The sequence below is a fragment of the Cyprinodon tularosa genome, unplaced genomic scaffold, assembly GCF_016077235.1.
Source record: "Cyprinodon tularosa strain WSP-4 unplaced genomic scaffold, ASM1607723v1 ctg76, whole genome shotgun sequence".
Classification (NCBI taxonomy): Eukaryota; Metazoa; Chordata; class Actinopteri; order Cyprinodontiformes; family Cyprinodontidae; genus Cyprinodon; species Cyprinodon tularosa.
Window position 1 is genome coordinate 2310734 of NW_024039518.1, and position 13068 is coordinate 2323801.

Below are 13068 nucleotides of genomic sequence, written 5' to 3' on the forward strand. Positions count from 1 at the left end.
ATACAATCCAGACTCACAATGGGGCTGTGTGAGTGACAGCTCTGCTGCACTGCAGTGATCCCTCCATGGCTTCAGTCCGCCTCGCCATGCTGCCGCTGCCAGAAATCGCTCCCTACATGGAGATTATCTTCCCCTTGCTACCCCGTCCATCAGTATCTATTGTAGACTGGTTGCGAATTAATCACCTGCAGCTTTAATGGGGCAGCGCTGCATTGGATGAGGATGAGGATGCTGATGCTGGAGCGACTCCTTTGTCGTCTCCCCTCACATGCTGGGGGTATTTAACCGTTAGGCTACCGGTGCAACTTACGCAGATAAATCTTTAATAATTCATTCATTATTTTTCATATAGTCCATGAATTATTAAGGATCTATTTATTGAGCTGAATTTTGACTGAGTAGTTATAATAAATGTTGAGCAGGACTATTTGAATAAACACACTGAAGGGGTTCATGGTTTGTATAAAGCTGTGAAAGTGTAGCTCTCTCCATTTGAATCTGCTCTCTATCCGTAGCTTTTAGTGGAAAACTGCGGATCCTCTCACAGCCTAATAAAGCACAACTAGTTTGAACTGGATCTGAACTAGTTTGCTATTGATGAGGCTGCATCTTTTCCTCCGCCTCCTCCTCTTCCTCAGTGAGCAGGAGAAGCAGGAGGAAGAGAAGCTGTAGGCATCCTGCAGAAATCCTCGTGCTGTCGACTTAGCCTTAACATTCTCTCCTCTAAAAATACTATGGAAGACAGAAGATTATTTTTTTATTAGATCAGCGCATCATCTACAGTGGATTGGACTGGCTGCAGCCTGAGCATGCGCAATGCATCACTTTGCTTGCCTTTCTAGATCAGTGCCTTTATGTTCTAGCGGTGATGCAGCAACACAAGCTGAGTGTGCATGAGTGGGAAGGTTGCAAACATTGTGAAATAAATGTGAGCAATTAATTTTATAATCCATTTTAAAAGAGAAAAGATTATTAATTTTTTATATATTTTAATAGAATTAATAACCTAAATTTAACCAACAATGTTCATTATTATTTGATATATAATAAACAATATAAACAATCACGAGGAGGAAGACTCAGAGAGACGGAGTTGGAGGAAGTTAGACGAGGAACCAGCACTGAAGAACTGCACAGAGAGAGTATTTATGGGAGACTGAAACAAAGAGAGGACTAACGAGCAGATTGGGAGCAGGTGTGAACAGAGCAGAACAGGAAAGGAGCTAGGGAAAAAGGAGAACACAAGAGGGCAGCAGAGGGCAACAAATAAAAACCTGAAAATAACCAGAAAACACAACAAAATAAGAATTAAACCACTAAAATGGCGCAAAGTAAAACTGAATACTCAAAAGAAAACAGAACCAGAACTGTGACAAATATATATTAAACAAATTACATGTAGGTCTAGTAATTCACACATGCACATAAATCACAATAAACATCAATTAAATGTAATAAAGGATTTATGTTATGAACCAATTTTTTTCTAGTTATAATGATGAACTCAACACATCTCCTGTTTGGTGAAACTCCTTGCATGCATTACTGTGATGAGCTTCAGACCCATTTATTTACATTCTGAACATCCTGGAGGCCACTTCATTTTAATATATGATAATTTCAGGCTCCACAATCAGATTCAAGCCACCTGTTTTTACCTTAAACTATTTTACAGTTTCATTTATTTTCCGTTTTTAAATATTTTCATCACCATGTTTTCTAAAAGAGATAAGAAACACAGCAGTTTAAGCTAAAACCAACACAGACACCCAGTTAAAAGAAGGCACCAGTGCCCCTGTTACTCTTCGAGGTTGTAAGGAGCGATTTCTGAATAAACCTGTTCAAAAGTAGCAGCTTGGTACATAAGAAACAAACATATAGCAGTTTCCATCTGGTATATTAGCCATCCTGTGCTAAACCCACAGAGGGTAATGAGGGAGAATGGTAAGAAGGGAGGATAGTGTTTCTCTCGCTCTTTGCATGGAGCAGGAGGTGTTAGCATGAAGCCATGGGGACACCTCTGACAGCTTTACTCACATTCTCACACACTATATAGACTGCTGTGGGGAGAGCACTGTCCCAACCAGGACTGTATGAAGTTACTCGAGCAAGATCATGAATATACCCAGAAATAAAGGTTTTCCTTAAGGAGAAGAGAACCTTCAGATCAGCAAACTAACAGAGTTTGCAGATTACACGGATTAATGAATGCAAATTATTCAAATTAACACATGTTTTTGCTTGATAACTCCAAGTTCTCTTTTTTGTCTAAAATGTAAGTTTTTTTTACTTTACGCTGCTGTTCTAAATTAAGTTTGCTTTTTGCTTTGTTACCTATGACAGTTCTTGTCCATGTAGGCCCTGGGGGAGTCCCTCCCACTGTTTCCAGGATTATATCAAGAGATGTTGTCTTCGTTTGCCCACACTCATCCCACTAACTAACAACAATGTTTTAAGTATGGGTGCTTTCATAATTAGTAAAATTGTTTAATCATTCTCCAAATATATTTTGAAATATCATGCTCAGTGAGGAAGTTCAGCATTAACAGCCAGTTGTTGAGTAAAATCATGATTTCTTACATCACTCTTACACACCTTGGCGACTCAAGTTTCATAAATTTGACAAACCAGGGAGAAATATAAGACTAGCTTGGGAAGCAAATAGATTTGTTGGTATTTGAGCACTTTGGCTGGCCCCTGATGCCCTAGGACCCTGGATATAGAGCCTTAATTCCCTTATCAGAAATAGCAACTTGGTGTTGCTTGATAAATTAATTGAAATAATGCAGAATTTTATTATGCAGCCACTGTAACTACAATATTTTAAAGGTGAAGCAGATGTGTTGTACTGAGAACCACCTGCCATTGTTTTCCCTGTAATAAGCTTAGAGAAGCTCCACAAAATAACAATGAGCAGGGGCCTCTGTGGTCTGCTGAAAGCAATGCTGAGCTGAGATAAATGGTGGATTAGAGGGAGTTGAAGTTTAGAGGACTTGACTCTTCTGTGAATTCTGGAGACTTTCTAACAGCTGGCTGTCGATGCAGTCGGATCCTACAGGAGACGATGAAAGAAAAGCTGGATGGAGGGAAGAAATCAAAGAAGCGAAAGTTATTGAGTTTAAACCCCCATTAGTTCTTCCAGTAGGTGTCTCTGCAGGTTGAAGCTGCCTCAGCAGGACAGCTGAGCTCAGTGTGGTGCAGCAACAACAAAAAAAGGGGGGATTCGCCTCCACAATGCTGCCTCCAGGTGGAGAATCCTGCCAGGTCACTGCAGGCTCTTCAGTGGCCGGCAGGGTTCTTCGGTTTTCCTCTGCTTGCATCTGTTAACAGCATCTAATCCTGATAGCTTTTAGGGAAACAGAGAGTGCTGCAGTGTTGCGACACAGCCTGCCTGTACTTGGGGCTCCTCCTACTGGTGCAGATAACACCCTGACAGGAGTAATGAATCATGTTTTCTGCTTTTTCTCCTCCTGGTGGTGATCACTGCTGTAAACACAAATTATAAAAACGTTTCTATCTTATGTTGGAGCTTTAATTTAGTTTAAAATATAACCACCTCACAGGGCGAATAACCCCAGAATAGAAATTGTTACATGTGGACACAAAAGAAATCCCTCAACTAACATCCATGTTTGAGGTAAAAACACACATCTCAGTTTGTTTTAATTAAGTTAATATGTGATAACAACGCATAATGTTTTATAAATGTGAGGTTAAAGGAACCACAGAAGGTTTCATGGCTGCTTTTTGCTATTAAAGCCTTGGAAGGGGGACATGCAGGGATGAGGAAGCTGGTTAGAGTGGAAGGCAGGATGAATGGGGTTTCCCTCAGAGCAGTTCTAAAAGAAAACAGCCTTAAATAAACATCCATTGTTATGGTTGAACGAATGACATGTTCAGTCAAAGTATTTTAATGTGTTAAAATGTCCCAGTCAAAGTAAAAAAAGAAGAGAAACTGACAATACTTGATAACTGATGCTCAATGATGCACCGTACCTGCTGCCGAGGCTAGGGCATGCTCTGCACTGGTGGAAACAATTCCTAGAACCCTCTGGACTGAGTTTGAACTAATTAAAAGCAGGTTTTTCTAACATCTGAGGTTGTTTTGATTCAAAGCAATAAAAGCGATATGCTTTGGAAATTACCATTGCTGATGGAATGAAATAAATTAGGTCTACATCCTGTCATTCAATGACTTTGATATTAGTGCCATTTGCTTCTTTCTATGGAGTTTCATCAAATTAGCTTATAACGCTTGTAATTTTTTGTGGATTTCATGTGTTCTTCACCCTGCTTGAAATGATCTCCCAGCTAACCCCCCTGAGTATCAAGGTATATTCTCACCCATACCTCCTCTGCTGACTGCCTGGTCATCATTTTAGCTGCCCTCCACTCTAAATGATTGTCATTTCTTCCATGAATAAATACTAAAAACACACCACAGACCTCTCCTGCCTCCACTGGGATGACACATCGGGGTTTAAGAGGATTTAGTTATGTTGGGTTTCCATGTAAAACACAAAGATGCTGGTTTCAAATACATCTCTCCTTACTTTATTTCAATCAGTCTGCAAATGAAATCAGTTAAAACTATCAACCAAGAAACATTTCAATAAGAAATTGTCAGCTTATTGATAAGTATGTCTTTACTTCAGTACATGAACTTAATGCCTGGTTGGGGATCCTTTTACGGTACATGAATCACTTCTACCTGCATATATGATCTAATGTATGCTGTGGTGATGATCCTATTAGCCTCTTTTTATCTAGAGGAAATGTCTTCACGTTGCTTTGATAGCAGCCCTTAGTTCATCTACAGTCTTTGGTCTTGTTTCTCCCATCTTCCTTTTGATAAAACTTGTTTATGAGGTTTGGGTTGGAACAGTTTAAACCCTTGGCATTGTCAGTGGGTACCGAGTCCTTCTGGAAAAAATAAAAGAAGTTCTCCATAAAGCTTGTAAGTACAGCAAACCCTGGAGAATAAAATGCAGAATGTAGAGACTGAATAAACTGGAGACTGAATGAGCTGGTGAGAAGCGGCACTTCTGTCCTGTGGATGAATTGGCTGAGAGGAGGGTGCTGTCCAAGCTTACATCCATCATGGACAACACCTTTCACCCCCTGCACCAGACTGTAGAGGAGCTGAGCAGCTCCTTTAGTGAAAGACATACACTATCATTCATCCCTGCTGCCATCAGACTTCACAATGCAACACTATAACTGCAATAATTTGTGCAATAAGTAATGTGCAATCACTATATAATACCCTGCGCAATAATCTTGTTAAATAAGAGTCTTCAACTGTTATATATAGATATATAGATGCACTGTATATACCCCATGCACCTTTTCCTTCTTTTGGCGCCTTCTTTTGAATATTGAGCCGATGTGGCAAGTGAATTTCTCCATTGTGAGATCAGTAAAGTCTATCTTATCTTAATTTGTATCATTGTGCAACATTTCAGTCCTCATAAGGATTTAAGATAACATTTTAGCTGTAGTTCAGATCCTCAATTTGCCTTTAGGGGTGGGAGCTCTTAAAACTCCAGCTGAGATGTAAATGAATCTCCTCCAAACTCAAAACTTAAATAGGCTTTCACACTCCATATTACTTTTGCACCTTTTTTCCTTCCACTTAACTTTCCATAAAAGTACTTGGAGACAGTACTCTTTGAGGAGCACTGATTAGCATTTGGGGCTAATTCTAATACCTGAGAGAAAATATATATATGTAATGTATAATTGAAATGCACCTGTTCAAAGCAGTAAGTGAAGAACTGACATTTGAGTTACTGTATTTTGATATATAACTACTTAATTTTTGTTTTTAGTCATTTGCTATATTACTGCATTTTTTTGCAGAGAAAATGTTCAACGGTCACCAATTCATATTTTCTTTCTCTACAAATTAGACCCCTGCTATGAGGGAAACAATGATGGAAAAAAGATGCATGTTTTATGTTTTTATTCATAGGTACAACATTAAGACTGTAAAATGGAGCCTCCTGTGACTTGCAGAGTACATTGCTGATAAAGGAGCAGCAGTAAGAGGATTTTCTGCTCTCTGCTGCCGTTCTCTTCATCCCTTCCTTCCCTCCCTGCTGATGCCGCAGCTCATCTGATCCGATCCGGGTCTGCTTCATCGCTTTCCCTGCAGACGCCTTCAAAATCTAGCAGAGGTCCGCAGGCAGACGTATCCCGGCGCGTTTGCATCGTGTGCACACGTCAGCTTTATTACCACCTAAATGAAAGTGCTATAAATTCATGCTACAGTGCTGTGCTAAAACAAGACCTACGGATGGTCTTCCTAAAAAATATCTTTACTAAAGTAAAATCATCCCCATACTTAACTATGGAGCAAAAAAACTTTCCATTTTAAATGACCCAACCCCCTTCCTCCTACAGGCTTTGAGTCAACTAATTAGGATTATTGAAATTACATTTATATTATTATGTTAAACTGCTGCTAATGAGCAGTTCAATAAACTCTGATGCTACAGGTAGAAGTGTGTAAACAGTAACCTCATACAACAATATCATATACAGATGCATCCTACTGTGTCTACTTTTTTCAGTCAGTTACTAGAAAGTAGAAAAACGCATTTATGCTCCAAAGATGAGGACAGCAGAAAACGATGAGGACAGTTTATAAGATTCAGAGCGATTCACTACACAAACATCGGTGATGTCAAAGTCCTACACGAGGTAACAAAAAAAAAAAAAAAAATGTCCACCTGTGGTTGAAATCAGAGCTGAGATCAAATGAGATGATGAGGGAAACAAATTATATAAAGTGCCTGTTTGTTTAGAGAAGTTCAGATGGGTTTTTCTGTAAATGTTAAGAGGCCAGAGATGGAGGGTTGTCTGGGCGTCTGAGGATGGCGGGGCTCAGCGCAGTGTGGTGGTGGGCATGCAGTCGCACAGAGCCCTCGTCTCCGCCCGAAGCACCAACGTCTCCGTCTACAACATAAAGAAAAATGTAGCTCTCAGGAAAATTTAGCTCATTATCTGCATTCTTTTTCACATTTTAATCATGCATTCAAACTTTCTGGCTTTCAGGGTGAAACGATAATACAAAAGATTAAAAAAATACTGTAATGAGTTTTGGAGTTTTTTTCTCATTTGCATGGTTGCAAAACTATATATGTAAGCCCAGAAATATGTACGCAGTATTACTGGGTAGTACTTGCACTTGATTTGAGTATATAAGCAAAAATTATTTGCCACTAAAATATGGTTTTGCACAAAGAAAATCATTTTTCAAATGCAGTATATATAAGATTATTTAACTTCAGGAGCCTAAATACTCAATTCAATTGGCAGGTAAATTGTAATTACATGCTTTAATGGATGGCCTAAAAATATCTTATTTCTAGTTCTTTAGATTCTCCTGCATGGTGGTGATGGTTTCATAATGTGGTGCTGATGGTTGCCATAACTGATACTGCTACATTTTTGTTTCTCTCCAAAAATTGAGGGAATATGGAGGACAAGAAGGACTACCATCAAACCAACAACTAGGCTGTTGAAAAAATTATCCAAAACACACATTTGAACTGGTTTTGGAATAAATAAAGCTGACTGACTTAAAGGTATAGGGGACGATCTTTTATTTCCGGGTGGATCATCTAAAGAAGTAGTTCTCCTAATTGCCAATCACTCTGGTGATATGTTTACGTAAGGCTGTCCTACAGTATGTCCTCGTCCCGTTAGCTATCTTTTCCTGGGCATGCACACTTTTGGGCGTATATCTGTGGTGAGCTACGGTTTCAGGCAGTCCTTGAAGCTCGCCTTTCTCACCACGGTTCTTTGAAAATGGCCGAGGATCGTAAGAGAAAAAGTGTGTAAGAAGTGTATTGCAGATTCTTTTCGTGCAACTTTTCAACAGAACGTGCACAAAGAGAAATGGGCTTGTGCATGCTTTCTCACACGTTTAATAGGCATTCCCTCTCAGGATTGGGTACAGGGTTGTGCATGTGCATTGTTTTTATTTTTATTGGAGAGGTCAGTTCTTTTAAAAAATTTAGGAAAATCCTCCCCTTATACCTTTAAAAATTTCTGGAATTACCTGCAAATTAAAAGAACAAACAAACTGCAAATGATGCTTAAAAGATTGGCATTTGCCAGAAAACGTCCAATTCAAATGAGCTCCACCACTTCTTTCAAGACAAGTCAAATATCCACTATGGATATTATATGGCAGGAAATAAATGTAAATGGGTAATTTAGCCACAATTAAGCAGATTTGGATGTCATTTTGACTTTGAATAAAATATTTAATGGCAGCATTATTGCTAAATATGGCAATAAGGATATCGGTTGCCATTCATGTACTTGCTCTCACTGCTCCCCTCCTTTTGTCCTCCATTTGCTTTACCTAGAGGAACAGGCCATACCTATCTGATCTATCTGACAATAGGAAGTAGGCTAAAGGGTAAATGGGACAACAGACCTGGGTTGTTAGGATCACCTTTTTTTTCTTTAAAAAAACTTGAATTTATTATGAGTATATTTATGCAATACCAGTGTAGGTTCAACTATTTTTTTTAAAAGTATTTTTATTGTAAAAAAAAAACGCAAAATATATGCCAGTTTCAGTGTATGCGTTGACCCATTTAGGCCTAACTCTTGGGACAGTTTGAAAAAGGTTGGAGCTCCAATATGGAATTCAGTCCAGAGCAATTAAACAACCAAAAATCAAACACTATAACAAAAAATATATATGTGCCATGGGATGCGTTAAAGAAAAAAAAAATGACATTCATGCTCCATATTCTCAACAGATTCAAATTTCCCTGACCCTGGCATCAAGGTTAAAAGCTGTCTTCTTCAAATCCTGCAGCGCCCTCTGCATGAACTCAAAGGCATGGCAGTCAACGCATGGACGACCTGGAAACAAGTATTCAGAAATAAAAACAGCCAGAGTTAAATATAGTAAATATGTATGAGAAATAATGATGATAATTGTTATGTGGTAGAAATTCAATTAAAATTATAATCAATAAAATTTGTTAAATAGATTTACAAATATTTTAAAGCAGTAAGGGGTTTTCATCTTCATTTTATTAATTTTATATTTTATTTTTTTTTTAACCGTTAAAATGTAAAAATTCTTATTATTCTACATAAAACACCCCACTATGTGCTCCCTGTGGGATGTGGCATTAAAACTGGGTGAAAAACATCACATGTTTCCACCTCTTTTCATCCATTTATTATTATTATTTAATTTTTTTCTTAAATCCACCTACTTTCGGCTGGGATCACGGTCCCTGTCTCCTGGTCCGCCTCAGCGGCGCCGACACAGAGGAGCTGGAGCGCGAGCAGAAGCAGCGCTACCTGCATGTATGATCCGCTGATTGCCATGGTGACGGTCCTCTCAGCCTATTTCCATTTACAACAAATCAAATAGAAAAAAAAATAAAATAGAAAATTTAGAGGAAAAACTACAGCGGACGCAATTAAAGGCCGTCAGCAAATGGAATCCCCAAACATCACAGGCTTTGTTGATTCAATTTAAAAGTTTAACACAAAAAAGCAGCATATTTATAAATGCAGAACGTGCAGAATGATCACTTCCCACAAAATATTCCGATTCACTCACCTTCAATGATCCGAGGATGGGTTTTTTTGCACCAGATCAGCGTTAAAATGCCCACTGAGTAATGATTTATAGAGAGCTACCCAGTGCGCATGCGCAAATGACACCTAAAAAAAACCAGTCAAAACTTCCGGTGGCAGTATTCAAAATAAAGCATTAAGCAAATAATAAAGAAGCAGGGATGGAATGCATGAGAGAGAGAGAAAAAAAAAGAAAAACAGTAAATTATATTTGAATATTTAAAAAACGGATAGATTAATATTACTAAGGCAGCCAGACTGCTTTAGTTTAATTGATATAGAATATAAAATTCCTTTATTATTCCACAATAGGGAAATTCTGGTGTTTACAGCAGCAAAAAAAATAAAAAAAATGTCATAAAAATGTAGACCTTAGGAAAATGTATAAGAATAATAGTGAAGAGTTAAAAGATAAACTGTACTGTGAAGTGTTTAACAGTATAAAACTGCATCTGGAGAATAAATAACCAATACTATGAAGATCAGAGATGTGCAAAATGACAGCAGCATGTTAGTTAACTGACTAGGACAGAAACTGTGCAAAATCAGCATGAATATAACAACTTATTGAGGTTGTTGATATTGATTTATTGATTAGCTCCTTCAAATTTTTTTTTTTTTTTCAGACTGAACCATTAAAAAGGCTGCGGCTCGTCATGACATCTGTGGGGAAACCATTTGAGCGACTGGTGATGAAGCATCTGAACGACCATCACCAAAGGAAATACATCTGGATCCTGTCTGTGGGTTTCAGCCTTTACTTAAAGTCTGCAGACAGACAGGAGATGGGTCTGCTGGTCTACTGGTGTGATCCGAACCCTCCCCCGCAGCAGTTTAACTCTCTAAAGAAAGTGGAGATGAGTGTTTGACCTTCCGTCCATCCAGAAACTTGTGCAGCAGATCTGAGCACAAGAAGAGGCCATATTTCAACTTTCTATGAACATTTGGAAAGATTCCGTAAGTTTTATAGCAGTTTATTATTTCAGAGCGCTTCACAACATATATGTTCATGTTTTATTTTTCAAAATTTTTTAATTCAATACGCGGCATTTGGATTTATTTAACACCATATAGCCTCCCCTGATTCAGAGAGCAGCAGCTGAATGATCCCTCTCATGATGAAAACCTCTGTCTGGCTGCTGTCAGTCAAAAATCCTTCAGTATTTTGGCCAATCAGCTTCAAGCAGCCAGCTTCAGGATCCGCCCCTGCTGCATAGAGCCCCTAAGAGGTTTAGCTTCTCTGGAAGGGATGTATATTGCCATGTTATCCAATCAGGACTATTTTCTCGCTGAGGCTTAAACATTAACAGGGATTTCTCATAGAGGCTGACAGGCAGCGTCCTGCTGCTCCAGAGATCGTATCCAAGAGCAGAATGATGATAAGCTTTCTTTTAAAGTACATATCAATACATTAGTGAAGAAGCTTAAAGTAAAGCTTGGTTTTTACTTCAGAAATAAATCTTGTTTTACCTTCAGTGCTAAGAAAATAATTGTAGAAGCTACTTTTTTGTCTGTGATTGATTATGGAGATATATTGTACATGCATGCTGCATCCTCCATCTTGCATCACATTGACTCAGTGTACCATGCATCATTACGATTTATTACAAATTCTAAGTCACTTACTCATCACTGCATTCTTTATGATCTAGTTGGTTGGACATCACTAACAATTCGTAGAAAACAGCACTGGTATATCTTTATCTACAAAGCAATACTTGGTAAACTTCCACTGTACCTCTGTAACCTCCTCTCTGTGAGTTCCGGTAGTTATCAGTTGTGCTCCTCTCAGTGGTTACTTTTTAATGTACCCCGAGCTTCAACTGAGCTGGGAAAAACTGCATTTTCCTACTCTGCACCTTGGGGATGTAATAACCTCCAGAAAGAGCTCAAATTAGAAACTCTCGTGTCCATTAATGAATTTAAAGCAACCATGAAGAATGTAGTGATGGAGATATGTGCTTGTTTTTCCTGAGATGCTCAATGTGTTTTAACATACTGCTCTGATTTTATTTTTTTATGTTTTTAATTTTTTTATTCTTTATTTTTTATTTTGCAAAATGTAATATGTTGTAAATATGTATGAACTTCCTGTGGTTTGGCTGCTACCTTGGCCAGGTCTCTCTTGAAAAAGAGATTCTGAATCTCAATGGGACTTCCTGGTTAAATAAAGGTTAAATAAAAAAAATAATAATAAAAAAATAAACAGTAGATTATTCATGGAATCCGGCACATCTTAAATGCAGTTTAATGGCTACATTCATGAAGTTTGTGAATGCATTTTTACCAATTATTTTCTGAAACTTCCAGGGGAGGTTTAGCCTCCCTAGTATTTAAAGAGGAATTGTGTATGTATATATTATATACATTATGTTTGTCTTCTGTGCTGTACAAATGAATTTCCCCTGGAGGGATTAATAAGGTGGTCAGAGTCTTAAAAAATTGGGTACTAAACACCAATGATAATACAATTTATAAAGTTATAGGTGATTGAGGATGGTCAGCAATCTAAAATAAGACACTGCAAAAATGTAAAATTAGATTAAGTGTATTAGTGACTATATTTTGTTAGATGATTATATGACCTCATGAGCGAGTAAAACAGTGACACATTGCTCACTTAAGGGGGCATAAACTATATTATAAACTTCTGACTGATATATAACAAGCAAGTACTGACTTGTGGATTTTAAAAACTTGCAGACGACGGACATATTAAACACCATTAGGTGAACAAAATCCACCAAGACAGGAAATGTGAGAACTGAGCAGTGGTGTCAAAAGTACACACATTTGTTACTTAAGTAGAAGTACAGATACTGCAGTTTAAAAACACTCTGGTAAAAGTTCAAGTATCAACTTGACCTCTTTACTCAAGTAAAAGTGAAAAAGCATGTGCTCTAACTACTTAAAGTATAAAAGTATAAAGTAACCTTTAAAAAAACAGCCAGATGCCACCGTATGAATTGAAAGCTAAATTTTCCATCTCCTGATACGCTCTCACCTGTGTCCGACCTTTCAGACATTTCAACATCTTTTTCTTAATCCAACATTGTAGCATGGCATAGACAATTCACGTTTGCAGTTTGAAGAACACCTGCTTGCTTCTGATTTCCTTCAGCTAACCAATGAGTGTTTGCGTTATATGACTCATCCAATTACACTAGTTTTCACTAGATGTGGATGGCTCCAATGATCTGCAATGGATGGCGCACATGACTTGAAATAAATATTTATAAACATTAAACCGAAGCCAAGAGTAACGAGTAACGTTTGTTTTAAAAACGTAAAGAATAGAAAGTACAGATACTTGTCAGAAAATGTAATGAGTAGAATCAGAAGGAGGAAGAAAAATAAGTAATGGAGTAAAGTACAGATGCCTAAAAAGTTACTTAAGTACAGTAACAAAGTATTTGTACTTCGTTACTTGACACCTGTTAAATAAAA

The 13068-nt window shown here is 37.9% G+C and overlaps 1 protein-coding gene across 1 annotated transcript; it reads right to left on the reverse strand.

Annotated features, from left to right (window-relative positions):
• Positions 1-5950: 5950 nt before the first annotated feature.
• cunh4orf48 (chromosome unknown C4orf48 homolog) lies at positions 5951-9747 on the reverse strand. Its single transcript, XM_038270382.1, has 4 exons — positions 9605-9747; positions 9252-9386; positions 8801-8889; positions 5951-6960 (listed from the first exon to the last, which is right to left on the reverse strand). Exons 2-4 carry the CDS (start codon positions 9364-9366, stop codon positions 6889-6891), a joined length of 276 nt encoding a protein of 91 aa, XP_038126310.1. The 5' UTR covers positions 9367-9386; positions 9605-9747; the 3' UTR covers positions 5951-6888.
• Positions 9748-13068: the final 3321 nt, after the last annotated feature.

Bases quoted from the DNA above. Each gene is read 5' to 3' on its own strand.
- cunh4orf48 (XM_038270382.1), bottom strand. From the start codon at position 9,366: ATGGCAATCAGCGGATCATACATGCAGGTAGCGCTGCTTCTGCTCGCG. The intron at 8,890-9,251 runs GTAGGTGGATTT...ACTTGTTTCCAG, and splicing joins GACCGTGATCCCAGCCGAAA to GTCGTCCATGCGTTGACTGC. The intron at 6,961-8,800 runs GTCAGGGAAATT...TTTATGTTGTAG, and splicing joins CTTTTAACCTTGATGCCAGG to ACGGAGACGTTGGTGCTTCG.